Source organism: Diadema antillarum, unplaced genomic scaffold (genome assembly GCF_040938485.1).
Source record: "Diadema antillarum isolate AM-2024a unplaced genomic scaffold, OU_Dant_1.0 seq00000481_RagTag, whole genome shotgun sequence".
NCBI classification, from domain to species: Eukaryota; Metazoa; Echinodermata; class Echinoidea; order Diadematoida; family Diadematidae; genus Diadema; species Diadema antillarum.
The window spans coordinates 392,327-419,766 of NW_027271445.1; the positions used below are offsets into that span (position 1 = coordinate 392,327).

At 38.9% G+C, this 27,440-nt stretch overlaps 1 protein-coding gene across 1 annotated transcript; it reads right to left on the reverse strand.

Annotated features, from left to right (window-relative positions):
* Window positions 1-1,207: 1,207 nt before the first annotated feature.
* On the reverse strand, window positions 1,208-25,868 carry LOC139733481 (coiled-coil domain-containing protein 78-like). The gene is made up of 20 exons (XM_071644296.1): window positions 25,756-25,868; window positions 24,826-25,055; window positions 23,797-23,954; window positions 22,734-22,877; window positions 20,597-20,793; window positions 20,042-20,216; window positions 18,536-18,661; window positions 17,776-17,907; window positions 17,043-17,129; window positions 14,011-14,190; window positions 11,096-11,269; window positions 10,058-10,099; window positions 9,208-9,296; window positions 6,929-7,007; window positions 5,965-6,090; window positions 4,895-5,097; window positions 3,968-4,144; window positions 2,747-2,798; window positions 2,365-2,465; window positions 1,208-1,370 (listed from the first exon to the last, which is right to left on the reverse strand). Exons 1-20 carry the CDS (start codon window positions 25,866-25,868, stop codon window positions 1,208-1,210), a joined length of 2,748 nt encoding a protein of 915 aa, XP_071500397.1.
* Between the last annotated feature and the right edge of the window lie 1,572 nt (window positions 25,869-27,440).

The following is a 27,440-nucleotide window of genomic DNA, read 5'->3' on the forward strand; positions in this document are numbered from 1 at the left end:
GCAAAATGCACAATATAGGTCAAAAATCAAGGTCAAAGGTCAAAGAAGTCAAAGGTCAAAATTCTGTGTAGAAGTTTTGAAGCCCTCAACTAGTGCCATCATATAAAGCAAACGGAATCGAAATCGGGTTAAAAATGGCGAAGGAGTAGCATTCTGTAGCAAAATGCACAATATAGGTCAAAAATCAAGGTCAAAGGTCAAAGAAGTCAAAGGTCAAAATTCTGTGTAGAAGTTTTGAAGCCCTCAACTAGTGCCATCATATAAAGCAAACGGAATCGAAATCGGGTTAAAAATGGCGAAGGAGTAGCATTTTGTAGCAAAATGTACAATATAGGTCAAAAAATCAAGGTCAAAGGTCAAAGAAGTCAAAGGTCAAAATTCTGTGTAGAAGTTTTGAAGCCCTCACCTAGTGCCATCACATAAAGCAAACGGAATCGAAATCGGGTTAGAAATGGCGAAGGAGTAGCATTTTGTAGCAAAATGTACAATACAGGTCAAAAATCAAGGTCAAAGGTCAAAGAAGTCAAAGGTCAAAATTCTGTGTAGAAGTTTTGAAGCCCTCACCTAGTGCCATCACATAAAGCAAACGGAATCGAAATCGGGTTAGAAATGGCGAAGGAGTAGCATTTTGTAGCAAAATGTACAATATAGGTCAAAGGTCAAGGTCAAAGGTCACGACTGAAATTCTGTGTAGGAGTTTCAAAGCTCCCATGTAGTGCTATCATATAAAGCAAACAGAATCAAAATTGGCTCATAAATGACAGAGAAGTAGCAAATTGAAGATTTTGATCACACACGGACGCACACACGGACACACGGACGGACGGACGGACGGACGGACGGACACACGGACGGACACACGGACACACACACGTACGGAGCCCGTTTCATAGTCCCCTGCTCGAACTCGTTCGGCGGGGACAATAAAGTGGATAAATTTGGAGATACATGTATCAAAATTTGAACAAAACTACTCTTAGCCCTGAAAACAATGAATACCACATTTATGGGGAAACTCTGCACCTAGAGCCCTTGTTACAAGTGGCCGAGTTTACCCGCTTGGCAAAGTTTACCCATAACTATACAGTACATGAAGTTCACTGCAATTGGACAAGCAAAAAAATAAAAATGAATAAATAAATAAATAAATAAGATTTAAAAAAATCACCAATTCCAAAGTTTCTATCCTGGCAGGAAGGTTAAATCTTCAAATTTCAGGGAGCGTCCTATATTTTCTGAGTGACTGTGGATAGTGTGAGTTCCTCGCTGTCCGGAATCTGGACATCCCAAAGTCTTCGGACAGTCCCATTGGCTCGAGACGCTCATCGATCCCAAGCTCTCTCCTCAGCCTTCTGATTTCATCTTTGTACCTAACAATGACAAAGTGACACTTTAACCACAACTTTGTAAACCACACGAGATATAACACTGAACTTCCACATTGCAATAAAGTACTGTATGCACCAAATATTTCTGTGAGGTTTTATTTTCGTGAATTTTGCGAGTCGGGTGCTATTTGCAAATTTAAAGACACGCGAAAGTATTAACTCTCATCCTGATATGAATTTGATGAGCAACACATAAATTTCTCCCTTCAGTACTGTACTCCACAATCTCAAATTTAACCACTCGTGAAATTGTCGAGAAGTCCCAATTCGAAAAAAATCATACTTGCTTAATGTAAACAACATGCTATGGTACACTTTTGATGAAAGTGAATAGATTTTTTTTTTCTTGCTTTTGGTTCTGTTCGTCATATATTTGAATTGCGAGGATTTTATCCCTGCCTACTTTCTAACAAATAACATTATTGTAGGTACAAGTACATTCATTTAAATCATTTAGTTTCTGGAGTTATGCTGAATTATTGCTGGAAGCACAAAGTCCACCGCAAACTTAAATCCACATGACTTTTTGTGCACACCAATTGAACAGTTACTGGAGTGCTCTAGAGAAAGCACAAATTAAATTCATACGAAAAGTAAAAATTGTAATTTATGTATACCTTGCTCACACACAAATCCTCACTCTCCCATGTAATCAGCTGCAACTTGCTGTGTTATTATATCTATTCAGTGATAACTTAATCCTCCTCCCCAAATAAAACCACTGATGAAACAAAAACAAAACTTAGATGTAATAAAATATGGATAAAGGTAATTGCAAAGATCCCAACAAAAGCCGCTGAGATACTGTACGGATTAAGAAAGACAAAAATCACACAAGTTCACTTACTCAACGGTCAGTTTCAGGATGTCTGTCTATATTAGCACTTACTAGCTGATGCGTAAAATGGTACAAGAAATAAAGAAAAGAAAAACAGGCAAAATGAAAGGGTGAAAGTTCACTTGGTTTGATACACACCTAGTCATATGACTCTGTATGTAGTCCTGGCACTCAGCAAGCTGTTCCTCCAGGACTGAGTTATTGGCAAGGAGGTGGGTTCTCTCAGCTTCAAGCTCATTCTGCATGAAGTATGGGGTTCATAAAAACAAATAATGAACAACATGCTTGCAACAGTCATACACAATAAATCTGATATCCATCCTGAAATAAAGTATAGTAATGAAAAAAAAAGAGAAAACATGTAACATTCTTCAAAAAGTTAAATGCACACCTGAATGTTTCCAAGCAATACAGAGTGGGGATTATTGCAACAGAAAGAAATCTATCACTACACAGGCAATAAATTGAAGTTAATGTGAATAACTGTCATAAAGTAATAGGATCAGTTACAATGACTCACCTGAGTTCTGATGAATTCATCTTTGAGGGATTTCCATCGTTCATCACTTGTCCTACAGAGATTAAGATCATAGTTATATAAATATTTCAGTTAATTCTATTCAGCTTTTTTTTTTTCTGTTTAAATCAAACAGCTGCTCTTTCATCTAAAAATATCCACTGCAATTCCTCATTAACTCAAGGTATTTTCATGTTTTACCATACCATAACTCCCTCTGTTTGTAGGTTTGCTTTTTGTCTTCTCGTCATATTCTGACCAAAGATAATTTAGAAGTTTGATCACAAAATGATTAAATACCAATCTTAAAGTTGAGATATTTGAGATTAAAGCTACTACAAAGCCAAGAAAATAGTAAGAAAATATGGGATTTCTTTTCTAATCATAACTTAAAGAACATTCCATGTTATTCTACAAGTGAGGTATAACAGGAAAGGTTGTATTTTGCTCCATTTGAATGATAAAGTTAAATCAAAATGTTTTAAAATGGTGCTTAGCCCACAGGCACAGCCATTTTGCAATCAAAACTCTTCAATTGATGATGACTTTCGTACAAGTACATGTACATTACAATGTTAAAACTGTGCAATAAAGGGCTTACTGCCAACAGCTCTTCAGGGGCAATGTGTCATGCTTTATGTACATCCTCAAAATACACGATTGACTATCACGTACTAATGACGCACTGCGCTAAAGGACAACAGTGGCATAAATTGGTATGTGTTACCTATTAGTTTACATAAATTCAATTTCCTCATTATGTCATGAGGAAAGGCCGCCCCCAATGGAACTGAAAAAAGACATATTCACCCAACTATAGACAGTTGTAAGCCTGTTGAGGAGCAGCTGATGTTGAGGACCCATTGAGGATGAGCTGATTTTGATATAACACATTTCCCATAAATGCCTGCCTGAGTACACTAAGGACTAGTCTTCAACAGGTTAACCAGAAGGGAAAGGTAATGGAAATATGCTCTATGATGTGAACTGCACAGTCATGCCTTACCCATATCCAAAAAGTAAGCCCACAGTGCCTATTCATATTTCCTCAAACATGTCATCCAATGCACACAATTTGGAGGGGACGGTTCTTCAATTAAATGCTTTAACCCTTCTTAAGCCAACTAGTGTCATGTGCACAAATTTTACACACAAACCTATCGATAGTAAATTAATGTGGCATGCAAAGGATTAAGGATGACTGGGGCAGAATTCTCTCCTCACCCTTCTCTCCTTGTCCTCTCCAGCTGTTCCTCTGTCTCCTTCAGTTTCTTCATCACCTTGGTCAGTTCTCTCCTGTTTGCTGACTCCACCTCATCCACATCAAGTGTCAGGTCCTGTTCCTCTGGCCCTGGGTCTAGACCAGCAACCTTCTTCTCCAACACCTGCTGTCTCAGGAGTCTATCAGAGGAGAGCCAAGAATTGGACACCGTAAGGATGAAATACCTTTAGGGTCCTTGCATAAGACCTGCTGATTACTGGTCTATCAAAGCTGGATCAAGAATTATGCATCATAAGGATGACTGAACTTTCTACAACTTGCCTGTGACCCGCTGTTTAAGGAGTCTATAAAGAAAAGATCAAGAACTAGACATCTGTTGACTGCTTATCAAAGAACTTGCCTAAGATGCGCTGTATATTAGTGATCTATTGAAAATTGGACCAAGGGCTAGGTATCATGTGAATTAACTACTTTCTTGCAGAAATTGCCCACTGCTTGGTGTTTCTGGGGTCTATTGAAACAGGACCAACAAGAAAATATTATCTGAACAACTTACTACATTCTGTTTATTGCCTGAAACTTACAAAACCAGAAGTTTGGTATTGCCAATATGCAGAATGCATATATTGCCTGTCTCAGGCAATACACAGAATATAATATATTATATTGCCTTAGACTTACAATACTAAAAACAGAACCAAGGTCTACTCAGTATATTTCTTTTTAGGTAAATTGCCTTGCTCCATTTCCTCTTGATTCTACAAAAAGAAGACCATGACCTGGCAAACTGAAGAGTTGTTTTTTTTAAATAATTTAAATGGAAGAAAGAAAAAAAACTAATCCTTGAAACAAAGCTTGAGAGAGAGAGAAAGAGAGAGAGAGAGAGACTAATTCATGGAATGATGAAAAACCCTACGGGTGGTCTCTACCTATACTCTACGAGAAGTTGCTGATGTTTCTTGGACACTTTGTCTGCAGCATGCTTGTAGTCCCTAGCAGCGTCACTCAGCTGAGACTCCCTCGTGCGGTAGGTCTTCTGCAGGTCTTTCATCATGGCAGCCACCTGCCCCTTCAGGCCTTCCCCAGTTCCCCGGCCACCAGTTTGCTGCTGCTGCTGCCTGTCAATGTGGTTCTAACAAAGATTCAACACAACAAACCAAAAATCTAAGAAATAAACTTGTAAACAACAAACAAACAAAAACAAACAAACAAACAAACAAACAAACAGGGGCATGACATAGGCTTATTCAAAATTTACAGAACTTTTGTATCAATTGCTGCACTGCATCTACATACACCAAGTACCTACACATATAAGATATGGAAAACACAATGAGGTAGCACATTTACAGCTCTGAGCATACCAGTAACAACATCAATGGACATCATTGACTGGCACTGCCCACAATTATTCCACTTCTACACATGATACTTTTTATTCATCACCAGTAAATGTTTGCAAATGTTAAACTGGTAGGCACTAAAGCTTTAGAGGGCAATTTTAAAGGAAATTTTCAGAAATTTTGAACGGACTTTCTGACCTTCCTAAAACTTCACTGATATCAGAAGTACCAGATCAGGTGTTGTTATCTGCCTGCAAAGTTGCAGTTTACAGGGCTCACCACAAGAAGGTTGCATACTACTAATGATTTTGCTTTTACTGAATCCACTTGACTTTTTGAGGCAGCCCCAAGTTTGAAATATGGGCTTTGGCCCTTGGCACTCGAGTAGCTTGATCCTCACTGGGCAAACTGGAGCGTTGTTAATGTGCATAGATATCAGGAAACTACAGTGTAATTGTCAATGAATAGACATGACCTCATTCCTATTGTGTCACCACTGGTATACACTCTCATATCATGCTGATAGTAAGGATCCATTATAACATACAAACAGACAAAATCATTTATTAATTTACGGAGAGAGTGCATGAATTCAACTTCCAAGAGTATGAGAGAGTGTGTACTAGTATTGCAGTGACGTGAAAATCAGTACTTACTGCAACATCCTGAAGATATTTTACCAGTCTCGCTCTGACCTCTTCGTTCCTCTCTTTCACGTCAAGCTGCAATTTGCTGTTTGTTGACTGTAGTTCCTTGGTCTTTGCTTTAAGAGTCACCAGTTCCTTCAGATATATAGAATACATGTTACATCTTTGAATTCAAATACATATTCTTTTCAAAAAGGCTTTACTCGCTTGAAGAATCATCCAAACATCACTTAAATCTGCACATATCAAACAACTTTTAGTCAAACTTTTTACACAATCTATGATTTTTCTATGATTAAAATCATGTATAGTAACGGATATACAAAGCCTTTGATAATGATTTTGCCTGAAAACTACTGTAAGTGGAAAAGGAGTTTGCAGACTCCAAGTTATTTAAGAACTCATGAATCAGCAATAACTTGACAAACTAACAAAACTTGCCAATGATCACACATTCCATCAGCTTGCACAACAAGTGCTGGTGACGAGGACTGGAATTACAAGTTGGAAGATCATGCTATATCTCAGAATTTTTCAATGGTCTTACATCTCAGCAGTGGTATCTTTGTCTTGCCACTCACAACCATTCTTCAATGAGGGAAAGAGATATCTGTATATCTGTATATCTGTATGCATATTTGATATCAAACCTATGTATGCCTGAGCAAATTGTGTGATGGGATGAATGTAGCAGAGCTGCTAAGCTCTGCAGATCAACTGAAGAATAAAGAAGCATTTTGAAGGCAAAAGTCATGTTTTGGGTGAAACATTTGGAAACTTGCACAAATCAAGCATACTAAATCATATTCTACAATCAATACTTTAATTAATTTTTTTTCTTCCATTTGAAGAAGAAAAAGAACACATAACATCCAAACACAGCAGTTGATGGCTCTGATCTAGCCCTTTGGGAGCCAATTTGGAGTAACTGATGCAAGAAACTACATGATTCTGATTATGTGAGTAGACATACCACTTCTGCCTCTGCCAGTTTACGCTGGGACTCTCTTCCAGACTCCCTCATGTTTTGCAAATCACGATTCAACTGGGATCTAGAAAACAACAAATAAACAGACAAATCCCTGAGCTGAATCAAGTTAACTTGGTTGTCAAACATGGAAAGATGAACTAGAAATGTCGCTACGGTGACTGGTGTATGCCTCCGCCATAATGCATGGTTCTCCTAATAGGTCTATAGTACAATGTCTTGACAATGTGTGATGACAGTTTCACACAATTGGCAAAATATTAAAATGACAGGTTTGCCACAAATGTGCTGAATGTTCACTTTCCTAGAACTAGGTTCAATTGGATGAATGATTAAAACGTCAGAGTGCAGGTATTTGGGGGAACTGATGATTTTTACTTGACTTTTGACCCTTTTATAAGTTTATGCACTGAGTAATTTTCAAGGTATTGAGAAAAAGTATAATTTCAGTATCAAATGGTAAAATAGTATTATCTTAACCTGGCCTTTGACCTTTGACCTCACAGTTCCAAAGAGAATCACTGTTAGGTAGAACATGCATAAATATGTAAGTTTCATGATAATACCTTGAGTTACTTTTGAGATATGGAAGAAGAAGTGCAATTTAGCACTTTCACTTGACCTTTGACCTTTTGGCAAGAAACTTCCCACAGAATATATATTGGGTTATACATGCATACATCAAGAAAAAAAATCCTTCAGGCATTGCATAAATATAAGGAAAGTAGGGATATTTTGAGGAGTTGACCTTGACCTTTGACCCCCCCCTGACCTTTGACCCATGACCCCCAACTTCCCTAAATAATCACTGCCCATCGGTACAAGCATATATACTAAGTTCCATGAAGATACCTTGAACCGTTTGCGAGATATGGAGAAAAACATGAAATTTCAATTTTTTTTCACAAAATAACCTGTGACCTTTGACCTTTGACCCTGTGACCCTAAAATCCACACAAAGTATTATCCCCCAAGGATATACCCTCATACCAAGTTTGATGTAAAACCACCACACAGTTCTTGAGATATCGACAAAAACAAAACGGGACGGACGGACGGACGGACGACCCGAAAACATAATGCCTCCGGCCACTTCGTTGGCGGAGGCATAAAAAAGAAAGAGATAGAGGCATGAATGCCCATGACTTTTCTTTCTTTTTTTTTTTAAATGATGGCTACCAGCATAACACTATGTATTTGTAATCCTGTTAATTTGATCGATAAAAACTCAATGAAAAAAAACCCTGATTGATTGGTGCTTATTAACGTCGATGTAGGGCAATTTGTCAATCATTTGCAATAAAAAGAACTTCATACAGGAATTAATTAATTTGAATAAGACTTAAAGACATTTCAATTTTGTGAGCTGGAATATCAAAATCCTGGACTGTGCAGGAATATTCATGCTCCATTCTAAAAAACAGAAGATGTTTCAAATTAAGTGCCTTATGGTGAGATATAAATCTGTGACATTCACGTCTGCCTTTCTCTTTGATTTTCAGTGTTCGAAATAAGGGCAATGAATGGAAACAAACATGAAATACAAAGCTGAGTTTCATCCAGCTTTGTTCTGATTAAATATAACTATACTCTGCATTTATGCTGAACCATATTTAGTACAACTTTATAGCAGTGAACCTTCAGGTGGGAATCCATCATACTTTTTAACGGGGTACAAAATATCTTCACAGTGAAAAGCTGACCTTTAGAGACGGCCAGTTGTGATATACAGTATGTCCCAAAAAAAATTACAATTGGATTTTTGCATTGATAACTTCCAATATGATTAAATTGTCTAAATGCTACTTCAGGGTCTTAGAATGTAACATCTGAGCTAAATTATACCGAAAATCCCATTCAATTTGGTTAAGAGGTCGTAGAGAAATGTGGATTGTTGTAAAGCATGTCATGGGTCTGTTTCTTCCAAGTTCAGCACATGGATGCTCTTGGAACTGCATAATGTGTGAACACAATGGACAGAACTTGGAGGGACAGGATTTCTGACATGTTCTACAAAACTCCTCATTTCTCTTTGACCACTAAACCAAATCAAATCTGTAAGATGTGGGTAAAAAGTTATAGTTTCATACCCTGAAATCGTATTTGGATTGATTCACTACTTTCAGAGTTATCATTGTGGAGAGTTCCATTGTAATTTCTTTGGGGGACATATGGTAGAATAGAATATGTAACAAGTTCTACATGTGTATCATGTAAACATGATATGCAAACAGCAGGTGGAGATGGGGATGTTGTACACTTACATGATGCCCTGCAGCTTGTCCTGCTCGTTGTCATAGTGACTCTTCATTTTGGCGATCTCTCCCCGGAACTTGTCTTGGTCGCCAAACAACTGTGAGTGCAAGATTAGAGGCAGCATCACAGGTAAATCTATCACACATTGTTGGTTTTTTTTTTTTTTTTGCCAGGATGAAAACCATTCCCCATTAGTATATAACTAGCACAGCTAAAGGGCTACTAACATTCACACATCAAATTCAGGGAGAATTCACAGACCTACTGTTGTATAAGGAAGAAACGTGTGAGTAACAAGCATCCCAATGGACAAAAGTAATGCCTTAACCAGGGAGGTATATAAAGCCTCTTGTCGGGACTTGATTTTTTTTTTTTTTTTTTTTCAGGAAGCCTCCTGCGGAATTTCAGGATTCTGTTTTGGTCATATCATGATCTTGACAAAGACTTTATACACTACACCTGATTGTAAAGATGATTCACAAGGCAAGGAATGTTTGAAGGCATCATTATGTTTACCTTTGGTATGTTGCAAGCCAGTTCCGGAGCATGTAACAAACAACCCTCTTCATATTTAGTTCCTTTATGAACCCATCTTTCTTAGAGTTGCTTTCTGAAGGAAATTATGTCTTTAGCAAGTCTTAGCAGTTCATTTTCTAATGATATGTTCACCAATATTTCTGCAGTATGTGGTGAGCTACATTCCATAACACAAATTGTTTGTGTTCAAAAGCTTGTTCCCATAGTCAGAAAGGGGGCAAAGAGTGCTCTGTAAAAGCACATTCAATTGTCGGCTGCCAAGTACAGTGGAAAGCTGTGGACTGTTTGCACCAATGGAAATGTCGTGGTTTCTACACTCACATTTTGTCTGACTTCGTGTCGGTCTCTATCTGATGCTGCAACCTGTAAAACATTTAAAGAAATCAACAAATGAAGAAAAGATTTAATGTCAACATTCCCACAAAGATGGAGCTCAGGTAAAGCATAAGATTCCATAGAGTGACATTGTAAAAAGCATATGAGTGGCTGCAAGCACATGCTTTCACCAAAGCACTGCATCTACTGCTAAATTACCTATATGTGGTACAGACAATGAAAACAAGATTACACGTATATGCAATGTGGTCACTTAGAGACTGTCATTCCTTCATTGCTCACATGCAAGGGAAATCAAAACTGGACCTAATATCCCTTCCATGCTAGTCACTCGGGGTCATCAGGAGAATTTACTGGGTATCACATGTGGAACACCCACAAAAAATTTCTTTCACACTAGCAAATGAGCTCCTGGTTGAAATCCTTCTATCCGCTCTTCTGCAGCACAAGTAAAACATTATGGCATGAGCTGACCTTTACTTTTCACCTGAGAATTTAATTGTGATTTCTATCATACTACAGTATTACCCAGGAGTTTGAAGAGACAGTCAGAAGTTTATGAAGGATGGTTCGACGGTAAGATTTCTGAAAAGTCACCTGACATATTACTCAGCATTTTACCCACAATGCCTTTCATACTGCAGCCTCAGTGCCGTATATAAAGAGAGTCTGGACAACCACTAAATTGGACGCCACGTCATTACTCAGCATATTACGTGTTAGAGGGTTAGCGTGTACGCTCATACGTAATAATGAAAGCAAGCTAAACAAGGGGGGAGTGAACAATGGGCACTGCGTATGAGCACACTTTGACAACGGCATGGCTCCACGAAGATCACAGGACTGGTTTTGACCAATCACAGGCTTCAAAACCCATAAGCTGAAAACCAAATTGGCCAGACAATCTGTGCAGCCTCAGCCAAGAGTTCTTGGGAGATTGCAGGTGAATTCCGCAAAGCATGAAAGAAGTATAAATCTGCAAGTGACGGACTGCCAGCAAATCAGGCACAAGCCATGACTCACCTTCTGTCTCTCCGCAGACAGTCCCAGAGCGATGTCCCTGACCCTGGACAGGTCCTCTCCCATCCCCCGTTTACTCTCCCCCGCCAGGCCCAGGTTGTCTCTCTGCTTCAGCAGCGTCACCTCGGCATTGAGGAGGTTGAGGAGCTCCAAGCCAAGCTGCTGGTTCCTCGCCACCTGTAGGGGGCGGGGGGAGAGGGAACAAACATTATAAAACTAGACTAGAAATGTCGCTATGGCGACTGGTATGCCTCCGCCATAATGCATGATTCTCCTAATACGTCTAGATAGTACATGTGGACAATGTGTGATTACATTTTCACAAAACTGGCAAAATATTGAAATGACGAGTTTGTCAGAAATGTGTTGAATGTTCACCTTCCTTGAACTTGGTTTAATTGGATGAATAGGAGAGCATGTATTTGGGGATTTAAGGACTTTAACTTGACTTTGACCCATTCATACATTTATGCATTGAGTAATTTTCATGGTACTGGCATGGAGAAAAAGTGCAATTTCTGTACTGAATAGTAAATTGTTACCATGTTCATCTGGCCTTAGACCTTAAAATTCATAAGATAATCACTTTCAGGTAGAACATGCATAGATATGCAGTAAGTTTCACGATAAATTGAGCCACTTCCGAGATATGGAGGAAAAAGTTAGTTCAGCACTTTCACTTGATCTTTGACCTTTTGACCTTTGAGGCAATAAAAAAAGAAAAAGAAAAAAAACTCTCCAGATAATTTCTATTAGGTTACACATGCATACACCAAGTGTAAAAAAAAATACTAATCCTGCTGGCATTGCATGAACATGAGGGAAATAGTAAAATTTTGAAGTGTTGCACTTGACCTTTGACCCCTGACCTTTGACCCCATGAACCCTACATTCTCTAGATAATCACTGCCAGTCAGTACATGTATATATACTATGTTCCATGAAGATACCTTGAACAATTTTCCAATTTACAGAGAAAAAAAAAGAAGTTTTAATACTTTTACTCGACCTTTTGACCTTTGACCTTTGACCTCATGACCCAAACTTTCACCAGAGAATCTAAATTGGGTAATACATGTATACACTAAGTTTCAAGAAAATATCTTCAGGCATTGCATAGATATGGTGGAAATAGTGAAATTTTATGTATTTGACCTTGACCTTTTGACCTTTGACCTTAAGCACGTGCACCCAAAAGTTGATAGGCACAACTTCACCCCCTAATACACATACATGCCAAGTTTCATTAGGATACCTCAACAGCTTTTGATAGTTACCTTGTCCACAAAATTCATTACGGACGGACGGACGGACGGACGGACAACCCGAAAACATAATGCCTCCGGCACCACTTCGTGGCGGAGGCATAAAAAGCACTCGGGGAGCGCAGACCTCCGCCAAACCAGCAGCTTATTCAACCCATACATGCATGCAATTTCCCAATATACTGAGTAGAAGTCCTTTATTTATGTCATCAGCTTCCAGCTGCGCTACGCCTTGCCCGAGCAGAGCACGCCCTTTAGTGCATGTATGTAAACCTCCAGTACGCGCAGCTAGAACTCCCAAGTTCATTGACGTTATATGCCAAAAGATAAAAAATCCTTCAAAAATCCATAAACATTCCCACATCACTATTAAAATTTAATCCTCTGTTCCTAGTGTCATTATCAACTTTCCCTTAAAGTTTTATTCAAATCTGTTTGCAACTTTCTTAGTTATTTTGCAAATAGACAAACCAATGCCGACGATCACTTAACCTCCTCCTTCCTTGGCAGAGGTAACAAGCTTTGATACCATAAAAGGAAACAAGCTTCCATTACGGACCAATCTTTTCCTCAACACCACCTGGACTACTAATAGAAGATCAAGTCCTCAATGTAACTCAGCACAGTGTACCACAGTAATGATGTCACAGTCTTTTGGTAAAGCTTGGGTTGGAACCAGGTGTAAGCATTGTCAACAACAGTGGCCCAAATTCATGAAGGTGGTTTAAAACTTAAACCATGGTACAAATTTAGACCTCAGTCTAAAATGAGAAAGCATGAAATAGGCGTACCTTTCACATGTGTGTATCAATGCGCGTTTGTTACTGGACATCTGTTGGCATATGCAATCTGTCAGTCATACTTAAGCAGAAGAAATTTGCATAAGCCATGGTTCAGATTTAAATCATCTTCATGAATTTGGGCTACTGTGTTCAGACAGATGAGGTTGCCTAGAACCAGTTTCCATGGTGATGAAAGGCTATGACATCACGCTTTGGTACTCTGTGGCAGTTGGTGAATTGACAATGTTACATTATGTGAAGTGAGACACGTACAGTAGATTTTTTCGTGATACTCTCTATAATCATAAGGATACTGATGATATGGATGCAGCGTGTTCCAAGCTGAAGGGCCCTATAGCTCAAAGCCGTGCCACTGATTGTATGATGAACATTACTCAGTGTTTTGAAATATACAGAGACAAAAAACAACAATGTGTTGTGTTCAATACTGAGAACTTAATTTAAGCTCTACATATCCAAAAGGCCAGAGCTTATCCTTAGTTTCTGTAGCATGAAGAACTATACTTCTGTCTGTCTATCTATCTCTCTCTATCGATCTACATATTGACCTATCCACATCTATCTATCTCATCCTCTCACCACTATTATTTTTTTCTCCCTCAATATCCATCTATTTATCCTTAGATCATCACTGTGCATACTACATGCCTAGCTGAATATGACTGCCTTGGTCAAGACTTTGAACTTGTTACCTTTCGATTCATGGTTCCACTACACCAATCCAATCCATACCCATGCTCCCATGCTCTTTATGAGAGTACCTAGATATCAAGGTACCCATTCACAGCAATAACACAGCATGGGAGATTACACACATTCACTGGGCTTTTGTTGCTCAAATCACACATACCTCACTCTCATATTTCTTAGCCAGTGCCTTGTAGTCTGCACTGAGGTCCACGAAGCGGTCTCCCACGTTCTGCCTTTCGCGATCCATCTCGTCAAAGTGATCCCTGACGTGACGGAAGTCCCTCAGTAGTCGGTCTCGTTCAGACTCCGTCTGTATCAATCGGTTCTCCAGCGCCAACACCTACAATATAGTATGAATGTGAGTATTCAGGAATAACACTCACATCTTGAGCATAGTCTGCAATTAAATCTGCCTCAAAGGAAAATAATATGCAGTCAGATAGCTTTTCAGAAATGAGCAAGCGTATACATGCAAGTGATACATATTTCATTACATTTACTCTTCTACACAGTTCTCAACATCCAACCTTGCATTTCTAATCTATTTCCTAACTGAAAATTGCATTGTTTTGAAATTGTGTTTCTTTGGGCCTGTTCTAGTGACATTATCTCTCCTACTGCTGTAGCCTGCCTTCCTTGCCTAATCTGCATGAACATCTATTAAACAATATCAGCCACAGTGAAACAGTACCCTAACCTTACATTAGAAAAGTGTCGATACTTTACAAGCTCGTGCATTTCACTTCAGTAAAAGGAATGAGATTTAAAAAAAAAAAAACGCAGATGAAACCATATTACACTGTAACTAATGACTGTATGCTATTCCACGATGCCCTCTTTCCTCTCAAGGTCATGCATTATCAATTACTGTAGCAAAATATGTGCATCAGCCCAGATATTTACTCTGCAAAGATATATGCTTACTAAACACAGGATTCTGATATATTTCCTTTTTCATTCATCTATTAATTTCAAGTTGATGCTATCTGCAATGTATGTCCCTCCAATACATTTGGCAGCAACCAAGCAAGCACAGTGGAATGGGAATCTTAAAATATAACAATGAACCACATTTCCATAGCACATACCACCACAGATGTAGCCCAGAGGCATTTTGTAGATGAAATACGAGAATGGAGCAAAATGAATAAACAGAAGAGGATCAAGAGATAACCTACAAGTCATTTCAATTTTGGCAAACTGCCAAAGTTTTCAGAATCATTATGTGAATCCTATACTATAATACTCGAAGTTGTTGTTGTTGTCGCGGCCTTATGTATTTCCTGTTTTATTTCGGCGTTGCTGGTTTCTCTATCTCCTCCCGAGCCGTCGGCTCCGGGCAGTTGCGACCGGTGCCGTCGGCCGCAGGAGAGTATCCTACATCGAATGGCGTGGGTTTCGTCCCCTCTCCGCCTCCGTGTCGACGTCGAGGACGAAAAAGAAAAATTAATTAGCTACATGCATAATGCATTTTTGTGCGTGATGAAAGAGCCGAGCTTTTCAATATTCACGGAACCTGCGCTGGCCTCCTGCTTTCTCGATCTTCCATCTTTTAGCTTGCAGAGACACTGGGGGATACTAAAGATGATGGTGCAGCGAAATCTCTGACATCTTCCGGCGGACGCGCACGCACACACACAATGTACCTCGCAGAACTCTATACACACTCTACACTGTGTGTATATAGTTCTGTGATGTACCTTTGCCTCCGCCTGTTACGTGTACTGAATGTGTTGACGATGGTTACACGAATCTGTGTGTGCGTGATATGGACTACAAGGGCATTTACGTACAGTTCGCCATTATTGGCGTCCCCAAATGAAAACAACGAACGTTGGTTATGTAATTGTATTTTGCACAACTGCAGAATACTATATGCAGCTCAGGTACGTCATTTAGTTTGCTCGCCGTTTGCTCTCAAGTCCGGTGTCATTGTACGGAGACTGTTTAGGACGCGGCTAAATATATTTGCCGATCGTACCCTTACATATCAGATTACACGCGCAGCTGTGTCCATTCGTTTACTGCAGAGCTGCTGTAATCATACATATTCATAAGATGAGCGGACGTAGAGGAACACCTCGCTTTGCCGACCGCCTATTTTTAAAATTGCAAGTGGAAATAGAATGTGTGGTTCTATGGTCTATCAAACCAAGTTTTGGTGACAAAAAAAAAGAGGGAGCAAATGAAGACGAATGCAGTGATGTATATATTCTTCTTTCTTCCATAACATGGGAACAATATTAAAGAAAAAAATACGAGGTCGTGAGAACCTACTCCCACGGGTGCCTATTAAACCTGATGACTATGATCTCCCCCTCCCCAAATAATAACAATGATGATAATAATGATAATAATAATAATAATAATGATAAGGATAATGATAATAATGATATAATAATAACAATAATAGGAGCAATAATTGTAGGCCTAATATCAATTATGATAATGTACAATCTGAAGCAGATGTAGTTCTATATTAATATGATATATCAAGCCAAGTTTTGGTGATTAAAAACAACAAGGAGGGAGCAAAATTATGAAGACGAAAATATCTTATTTTTCTCTCATAATGTGGGGAAAAGAAACATGAAAAAAAAAACACAAAACAAACCGAGGCCTTGAGACCAGCCGTGGATTCCCGCGGGTGCCCGCGTGGATGCAAGAGCAGGGGGTAATCAAAGTCATAGTGTTAATATCTTCCCGTTTCGACGGGAACAACCTGTGGGCAGAACTTTCGGGGAATCTCATTTGCGTTTTTGGTAATTTTTCTCTGAATGTTTTTGTTTTTTGCCCTGCGGAGGTGGAAATGTGTGTGTGCGTGAGGGGGGAGAGGGGTGAGGGGCAACAAGACAACTGTTGGACTTCAACGGGTGCAAATAACCCCTCGAAACTCAAGTTCTATAATAAAAGCAAGTAGTGGCGGGAATGATCCCTACCAATGGACCGGATCGCCTGGCATATACTACAAAAATGTATTATAAAATTTCTGGGAAGGGTGGTCATTTAGAAGACAGCACAATTAACGAAAGAATGAGACGACTTTTCTTTTTATTTCTTCAATAAAAATGTGCAAAATCGTATTATGAGAAAAAAAAAAAAAACCCCTCAGACCCGTGGATTTCCACGGGTGCTGCTAGTAGTTTTATAATTACACAAATTGTGGAATAGTGATGGATTTGCATCTCATACCTTATTCTTCAGCTCAAAGTTTTCCTGGGCTCCTCTTTCCTTCAGCTTGTTGTTTTCAATCCTGAGATCAACCAGCAATTTTGACAGCTGTGGTGTGAAATATGAAGAAAATTTTGAGTGTTTTCTGCATCAGAATTGTACAGTTGTACTGTATACACAGCAAATGACCAAGAAAGGAGGAGATTAAAAACAACAGCACTAATTGCAACTGATTGATAAATTGCCCTACATCGACACTAATTTGAATAACAAAAGCAGTACCAGCTGCATGCTATAAGGATTAGAACCAACACTTGCTGTCGGGCGGAAGCTCGATGGTCTAGTGGAGATGACGCCTGTCCGGAGATCAGGAGGTCGTAGGTTCGAATCCATCTCACATTACTACGACTGGTGGACGAACAGGCTATGACCACAACAAAACAAGCAGAAATTGAGGAGTTTGTTAAGAATCTTATACCGGTACTCAAAATCTTGCTTCTTCAATATGACCAGCGAGAAAAAAAATACAGTGGAATTACACAGAATTGTTGTGTTTAGAGAGATATAATAATCTATCATGGCAGCATCAAAAACTTTATATCAAACCACCAAACCCTAACTTCCTCCAAACAATAATAGTAACAACAACAACAACAACAACAACAACAACAACAACAACAAAAGACATCCTGCCCTTCAGGTCATCTGGAAATTAGCAAAGGCTTTGACAGACTTTACTCCCAAAGTCACTTACCTTCAGTTTCTCCTCCTCACTGCCAATAAGTCTGGAGGAAAGGTCCGTCTTGGCCGACGCCACGTCTCCAAAGCGACTCTGAATCTGGTCCAGCCTCCGCCTCAGGTAATCATTTTCTTCTTTCATCTTCAGCTGTGTTTCACATGGCCAACATTTACATTTGATAACCTGTACGTTTCTTGTTCTCAGACATTTTGCTTATCACATCAAAATTGTAATCTCACACGAGCATTCAATTCATCTGATTTCAAAAAAAAAAAAAAAAAATTCTAGTCGCCATCAGGAGCCCTTACTGTGTTTCCCATGCTAATATTACCTTTTTGCTCAGCACAATTCACTTCACTGGATAAGATAACATGCTACTGAGGTTGCAAGAATTTTTAATTAGCAGGAACAGTCTTTGTATGCTAAATAATTTGGAAGGAGAAAGTGCAGAAAAAAGATGATACAGAAAGAGAGCAGGAAGAAGAAGATGAAGGATGAAGAAAAATAAGAAATGAAAGAAGAAAAAGAACAGCAGAGTAAAATGAAACAACGGCTAAGAGATAGTGTTGTAACATGAAGAGAAATTTAATTACCAGGTATGCCTACGGAAGAGATTACAAGCACTACAATAAATGCTTTTAATTTGTTTCCACAGTGACATAAGGCTTATCCAAAGGTGTAATACTGCATGGACATTTGACACAAAACGGACCAATAATTACTACATGGCATTTTGGCTTTCCATCAATCTTGCGAAAATTGCTGCAGTACTTACATTTTCTCTGGCTAGCTTGGCCTGGTCGTCTGATGCTTCATCCCTTGTTGTAGCAGCTGCTACCGCATTGACCCCAAGTTGACCTTGTAGACTGAGAAGTCTGGCTTGGTATTGGATGATCAAGGCCTATCATATACACAATTGAAAACACATAGAAACATATAGATAAAATGTGAAATGTTTGAATACATAATTTACCATTTGCAGATGATACAAAAACCGAGCATCGGTGCTTTAGAATACTTCTACAATGTGAGTTAGGGATAGAAACAACCACCATAAAAAAATTGAATCGGTAAAATCAATGTTAAGTATTGTTAAATATACAAAATGAGAACAATGGTTATAATAAAGATGTTTCCACACTAAACCGTCTACAGTTACGGTTTATTGAGAAGATATCTCCTTATATTTTAGGCTTTATTGCAAACATTTTATATGATGGAATGTTTTGTGTTACAACAGACCTACACATATGCATTAAATGTCATATCTTGAAAATTTCTTATCACTTTTCCCAAAGGTAAACAAGACCTTTAAAACCGTCTGATGTTATGTTTTGTTTCTGCTTGACATTACACACATGCACAAAGACATTCAACATCTTAGTATGGGAAGATATACGACATGATATACTGTTACACAGAATGACATTTTCTTCAATACGTAGATATACAATTCTATAAAGGACATTAGCGATCAATGTCCTCATATGTACTCCATATAATTACAGTGCTTAGACATTAATATCAAGTGCTGCTAAGTCACACGTTTCTGTAGCACAGTCTACTTGGTGTGCTGATCATTGCCAACCACTTGGGGTGGACTGTAATGGGTCATCAGTGTTCATCTGTTTTCCTGGGTGTGCATGGGATTGACCATGTCACCAGGTTTCCACCCGCTCTTCACAAGGGAAAATGAGGCAGGTTCTTTGTGACTAGCCCACACATAGGACCTCCATTTTATACTTTCTTCAATAGGAGAGTCAAGCACTGCTATCATGGGTACACTCTCGACCTCATACGATCAAACAAATTAACATCCCTCCACCCATTCCATCCATTCACTAAAAAGACTGTGTCAGGCTTCCAGGATCATGAAGTTGGTGATGCATACATTGTTTTTGTATGCTGGAGTAGATCAACCCTTCTCCACCATCAACAATTAGACTGGTTCTCAGTGTATTTGAAACTTAAAGACCCAGTAATGTGGGTACACCATGGAGTGGGTCGGCTAGTCCTGTTAAGATATATTCGAGAATTCCTGCTACAAATTATGTACATAGAATTTTGACTGGACTCAATGCCTACTTATGAGCATAGACGTTGATGCATATATATTTCCTGACCAGTGCTACTTGTAGTTTTGAAAGTACCTTTGTGGGGATTGAATAAATCAGGCCATCAATGAATCACCATGCTACTAAATGTTAAAAGTTCAGAATCGAGTCTACAGGTAGGTAGCCGACTTTTAACAATCATGCATGTCGAGGTCTGGCCTTCTTACCCGAGCAGCAGCATCATTCAGGATAAAGAAGTTCTTGATACGCGAGAGTTGATCCGAGACCCTGAGAGACATCTTGAGGGTGGCTGGTCCGGGGTTAGGGCTGAGGTGCATGATGGCCTTTGTCTTGGAATTGCCTCCTATGGTCACATCAAGGAGCTGGGTTGCCTTGGACTCCCTGAGAGAATTTTGTTGCAAACAGAACAAAATCAAACAATGCAAAATGACACAACACACAAACACACACACACACACACACACACACAAACAAGCAAACACAAATCCACACAGATTAGAAACTCTCCTGGAGATATAGCAAATCATGCAAAATAAAACTCCAATGTCAATGATACTTGACTTGCATAAATTTACATTTACCTGAGAGATTGACAGAATTACAATTCTTTTTGAACTGGTTAATTACAGCATAATGTGAATGTGAATAAAAATGCAATCAAGAAACACCTCAACTTTTTGACACACCACTATTACCCTTCACACATATATTGATAGAACTGTAACATGAGAATTCTCAATAGCACTTCATGTGACACTGACCCATAATTCATGACACGATCAGGTTTCTGTCTGGTGGACAACTCGCTGACCAGGTGGCCAAACGAAACAATGGACTTGTTTTGGACAGCGCCCTCTCTCTTGCGCAGTTCTTGCTGGTTTTCTGCCAGTTTCTCGATGCCAGGAAGCTCAGCAAAGAGGAACCTTGATTGGTGAGGGTAACCAAATTCATCCCTGTCCTGTACGCAATCAAGGGATTAATCTCATTAACACATGGGAATGATTTCAAACTCAGATTTGATTAGCTATTTCAATTGATGAATAATATTTCAATGGTATTCTACATACTTCTTTGGAAGAAAACTGCTATACAAAAGATGTAAATGTTAAAAAAAGTGTAAAGCAAATTGCAACGCAATACCAGAAAAATCATTCCCTGAACCAACTGAATCTTCAGGGAAATGTGCTGCAGAAGTTATCAGCTTGTCATTTTCAATTTGACACCTATGAATTTCAATGCATATCTTGCACTGGGGACAGATTTGATGAACTGGCTGAATTCATTCAACACAAACAAGGTCAGAAAAACATTTGCAAATAACTAAGAAAAAGGGATCTTCAATCTTCTATTAAAATTGTTTTTGTGCATTTGAGATTCAGGTGTACAATTAGTAATAAGGTTTTTGTAAATTCTGCACCTGCAATGAACTACATAGAAAACAAGGTTGAAATGAAAGAGAATATTATTTACTCTACCTTATCAAATACTAACACTGAATAATGAATATCATACAGTACAAAACTACAGAAAGGTGGTCTAAAGGACTTGATGGGTCAAAAAACATATTTCATGGGTACGCTGCATGTGAAAAACATCAGTGATGAAGAGTCCATGCTAGCAGGTATAAATTGATAATACATGTACATATGGCTTTTTAGAAATGTTACTTCAAACGACACGGGAGATTCAACGATCATTATGTTAATTTCAATATCCAAGTCAAACACACTTTTGTCAGCTAATCTGTATCTCTAATCCTTCCAGAATTTCACTGGATACCAGTTAGACAAAAGGATTAAATTTAAAATTTTGCTTCATCATATCTTAATACCAGAGACTCCAACTCTCCCGTTTTCGACGGGAGATCTCTCGCCGAAAGCCCATTTTTGCAAAATCTCCTGTTCTCCCGTTTGAGATTTAATTTCTCCCGCCCTGGCTCTGTGTCTCCCGCTTGAAATGATATTTTTTACTTATATAGTATCATCGTATGTTGAAAAATAAGCCCTAGATAGCACGAGAGAGCATCTAAAACCCTAGAGCTTCCAGGGCCTGCTTAAGGGCGCCCTGGACCCCAGCTGCAAGGAATTTGGCGTTTCGCACTTTATATGCGCAAAGCGCATATAAGTTGAGTCTCCCATTTGCTAGGGGTTTTAGGCGGAAGAATCTCCAGATCAGAAGGTGCTTGGGGTTGGAGTCTCTGTAACACATATAGTCAGGTTTATATGCCAGTAAGAAACATACGATCAATCTCAATTGAAAGTTGTTTCTGTGGTTGTCCCTCTTTTCATCAGGCAGCAGCTCACTTGTGGAATAATCTGCCCTGACGTATTGGGTCAATCCCAGTGAGCAATGCAAATGTGCCGTTTGAACAGGGTGCACAACCCAGTGAAGTGATCTGCCGCAATGCTGCATTATCGCCGATTAAAATGAGCTGGATTGCATTTTACTATCAACTACTGACATACAGTATAAACAGTGGAATGGTCTGTCCAAAGTACACTGTACACACAACTGAAACCCATGGAAAACCATCTTGTGCAGCTGAATATGGCTATCCAGCCTTATTGTCAGATGGAAAATAAAAACAAACAAATAAACAAACAAAACTCATTTGTGTACATTCCAGTAGCCACACTTACAATGTCACAAGTTTAACTTCATTTTTTCTTTTATTCTTTTTCCTTTCCTCTGAGATGTCAAAGTACATCAGGACTCTCACAGAGATATTCCTTGGCAGGTAATTTGCCCTAGCTGTACCATCACCATCAGATATCTACTCATGGATTTAAAGGACAGTAAAAGCGATGTTCTGTGAAAGGTCAATTTTTAATTGCTCGTTCCTGAATGGTAAAAAAAAAATAATAAGGCATAGCATCAAGTATATCCATCAGTTCTCACCGTGACAAGCCTGATCTCAATGAAGAGTGTTGCTCTGGCCTGCGTCCTTCCATAGTCTGTGGATGACTGTGTCCTCTCGTTCCAGCCCCTCCACAGCTCCGGCATCGCGTCACTGTCCGACTTCAGAGGGAGCCAGGTCAGGTCCTGCCAACCCAGTCAATCAAAAAAGACAGACATGGTTCGGGCAGTGATTGCTGATATGGCCCTATTTTGGATTAAATTGGAGCTGACAGTCCTTTTTTGTGGCGTGAAACTTTCCAAATTGCCACTGGCATTTAAATGCACTTTGTAGACAAACACTTTTCAATAGCATGCAATTTCATGAATTATGCTCCTTGCAACATTTGCAAATGTTTTTCACACAGTGCACACAAAATTTTATGGTTTTACAGTATGTGGATTGGGTAAATGCAGCAATATCAGCAGAACACATCTCTGAAGTTTGAGGAAAACTGGCAAATCCATTCAAAAGTAAGGATTTTAAAGTTTTTGGAATTGCCACCACTGGACTGGGGGACTACAATAGTTTGTGATGTCATTGCAATATAATGGTATAAAGAAAATATACAGAGAATTCCACAAAAGTAATTTTTAAAATAAAAAGTACACATTTCTCTGTACTTGTTACTGACATATAAGGATAATATTGTTTCCTTGCTTTCTAACAGAGGTAAGTCAAGTGCTCTTTCACTATGCCAGAAAAAATGAAGATAAGTAAAGCTATCCATAAGAACATATTTGTAGTGTGAGAACATATTTGTAGTGTGAGTCTTGAATTTCAAGCCATCTTCTTGAATTATGAAACACTTTGTTGGTCTCTGTTATTAAAAGAGGTAATCTTTTTATTCGTTTAAAAGCACCCCATAATGAAGACTGTTAGCATCACTGTCTTGCTGGACCAACGTGATTCTGTCACTCACACATTGTACACATGGAGATACAATGCAATCTCTGGAGATACAACACAATCTCTGCATATTGCACAGACATCTAGGGCTTGGTAATGATGAAAACATATTGAGGAAGAAATATGACCCCCGCTGCCCCATCAACTTGTGAGTACCTTGACATGGGCCCACTGCTGCGCTGTGACAGTGATGTCGCTGGGTTCCCTGGCCACAGGGGAACCCCCACCTTTCAGGAGGTCTCTGACGACTTCGTTGTACACCTCATACATGCTGAGGCTGATCTCAGAACTCAGAAGGTTGTCAGCTCGGCTCGCTTTGAACAGATGAAGATGACGCACATATTGAGACAATTGAATAATAGCACGTTTAGCACACATAAAATAAAATAAGAAAAAAAAAAGAATATTTGTTCTTATAACTGCAAACGCATATCCCTGAACTCACTGTGACTATCAACTAGAAACAAGCATATCATACAATTAATGGAAGCTTCATGACATTTTAACATTCCTGAGTGAGTCCATAAGCATATTTATGAAAATGTTTCTTTTGCAGTAGCTGTGGCTGGGATTGAAACAAGTTCATACATGTGGTTAATTTTCCTTTAAAAATAAATGAAATACAATTGTATCTTTTCAGAGTGTAGCTTTGATAATAATTTAAAAAAATAATATCAGGATGAGACTTGCAATGGCAACACGCTCTTCCCATTATCCCCCGCCCCATCAATTTGTTTTACTCTATTGAGCTTTTTTGTTTCATTAATGCCTGCCTTCATTGCTCAAATTTGACAATACCCAAAAGAAGGTAACAAGTAAAAAATGATAATGAATGAATAAAATGAATACACCCAATATTTGACAATGACCTTCTATTTCAACCTGATCTAATCTAATCCAAAATGCACTCCACTAAATTGCAGGAACAATATCAACGACTTAACAGAGTTTGATTGCACTTAGTCATCAAAAACCAAAATACACACACACTCACAAAAAAAAACCTACCCAGAAAATTAAATCTTTTAAAACAGACCTAGTGTACACAGTACTTTGCTGATCCTGACACATTGAATAAGTCTACCACATGTTTACAATGTAAATATATTAAATTGCTGTAACGTGGCTGTTAGGAAACAAAAATCTGAACCCTGACTATTTACATACAATTGTAGTCCAATATACCTCTCTCTCTTGAGTCACTGATACGGTCAAACAAGCCCCTGAGAGCCAGGTGGACCACACCAAGCCTCGTCTTGCCATCTCCCAGGAGGGTGTGGCTCTTTCCCGCCCCACTCTCCCCCAAGCTCAAAAGGCTGCAATTGAATCCTGACACCACAAGGTCAACCAGGGAGGACACCGAGTCCTGGTAGATGGTCTCATTACTCACGTCATCATCATACACTGCACTGAACCTGAGAAAGAAACATTCAATAGATACATATTATACAAGTGGAATACGTCTTTATTATCATCAATATCTTAATCTTCATCTTTTACCAGTGAATGAATTGATATCATGTTATAGTTTGATGATTTGGTTTAACGTAGAACTGGGGATAGTTCACAAAGAATTTACTGTAAACCAATCTTAAAAGTTTAAGATTAACTCAAAATCATGATACATAGTTTCTTCAATGCTACATTGTAACTTCCTAAATATAAATTTTTGCATGAAAAAAAAAGTGGAAAAGGAATTTATTATCTGTAAATTTAAAGTGGATTCTGAAAACATGAAATAAAGCTGAACAAGGAAACAAGTGGTAAACCATATGATTTTACTGTATTATATGAGTTACACATATGACACAGGACTAGCAGTGAAATTTTATCACACAGTGAAACCTCTTGATTTGAACATCATATTTTTAATTTATTTTTTATTTTTGCATTCATTGTTCTTACATTTTGAAGCCCTAGGTCTTCATCTGGTTGTCCAAATCAGAGATAAAGGGAGTCTGCCAGATTTAAACTGACTGGACAATCTACCCTTAAGTTCAAATATTGTTTATTGGGTATGGATAAATTCCACATCATTGAACAGGTGTGCCAGGCTGGGCATACTCTTAGTATAATGATCTTCTCTGAACGTCCTGTCAGTAGCAAGCAACTTACGTGTGAGCTGTGTTGGTCTCATCTTGTCTGATCTTTGTCCCCTGAACATTGAGATTGTGTGCTCCTTCTCCTCTAAGTGGTGGCCGTATTCTGGCGATGACATCAATATTCATCTTCGTTGTCGCTGACAAGGGTGCATGGAAATGTACTCACATTTTCTGAAAGAGAAGAACACAATTTGACGTACAAACGTGTAGCTTTAAGTCCTACTTAGTCGTTGATATTATTAATATTTAGTAGGTTTCTGAAGTAACATTATGGTGACCGTTAGATGCTACAATTCACAATAACACCGGCACAATAGGCTATCCACACTAAAATCTAATAGTAGAGTGTACTAGGATCTATCTAGATGCATCTAGTTCTAGATCTAGACTATTAGTATTATTGACATGTGGATGCTTATTTTTCTTTATTTTTTTCAATATCAATCTATTTAGGAATATAGGGTGTCTGGATCTAGGTCCCATAGACCGTCAACATGTTAAGTTTATACTTAAAACAAGTGTTCGATGTATGAATTTAGACATCTAGAGAAACAACCTATGTCTTTTTTACTACTGAATTGAAACAATTTATGTTGTTTTGATATGCAATAAAATCTTGTGAATTGTGTTGTGATAAATTGACATCTTCTTCTATTCTACTGTTTAGAATCCAAACAACTGTGACTGCTCGAACAGCAACAGTTAGAAAGATCAGATGAATTTCTTAGCATATTAATTTACATTTTTGCGTCACATTTTTGGCGATTTTGGTGTTTAACCCAAGGCGCTGTAACCCGCAAATGTATTGGCATTGCCGGTGCAGCTCTAACGTTAGCTTGAATTGGGGGGCATTTCATGCAGCGTTTTGCCTGGTCGGATATTTGGGGAAAGTACAGAATACCGGTTTTGCGTCATATGAATTAGCATATTGGTGCGTATAAGAGCCGCCTCCGAAGATGAATTTCAGCCCGGAGAGCTGAAATTCGTCTTTCCCGTCGTCTGGGGCCCCCAAAAAGCCCAGGAACGGAACGGCCGTCAAAAAGTAGGTTGACCACACAAATTTTATGAAAATTGAGTGGTTTCGGCGGAAAACTGCTCTAAATCAAGATAACCCGAGTAAATCGTCGATAAAGAAAATCGAGCCGATTTTGATGGAACTATTTTAAAGGTGATGACGTCATCACAGCTAGCAGCTCTTCTTCCTTTTACTCTTTTCGACACAAGTCATTCACGATCAATCACACTACACACTAATTTGGCAAGGCAGCGCGTATACGCGTATTGTCAAGAAACATGTGCGCACTCAACTGCTACACGTATTGTACACTGTACTAGTAAACATGCGCGCGTTCTGCAGACTCAATACGCGCTACCACTGCTTACGTACGCATCATAAGCTGTTATGTGTAGGGAATTGTTGTACGACTGCATAGAGTCAACACGGTGGGCTGTCAAGCGCACCCACACAGTGCGTAGACTGTCTAAGCAGCTACTGTAAGCTACCACCAGCAATTAGATAAGTGATTGTTTTCCTGTCTCACCTAAATTGCTATCGATTTCTAGGATGAATGGACTATCCTTGACTCCTAAAAACGTGAGTATACATCGTAAATTCGGGTAAATTTTAACTGCTAGTCTAGACTAGCATCGTCAGGATCTAGAACTACATTATTCGGGGGACACCCCCGAAACCCCCGA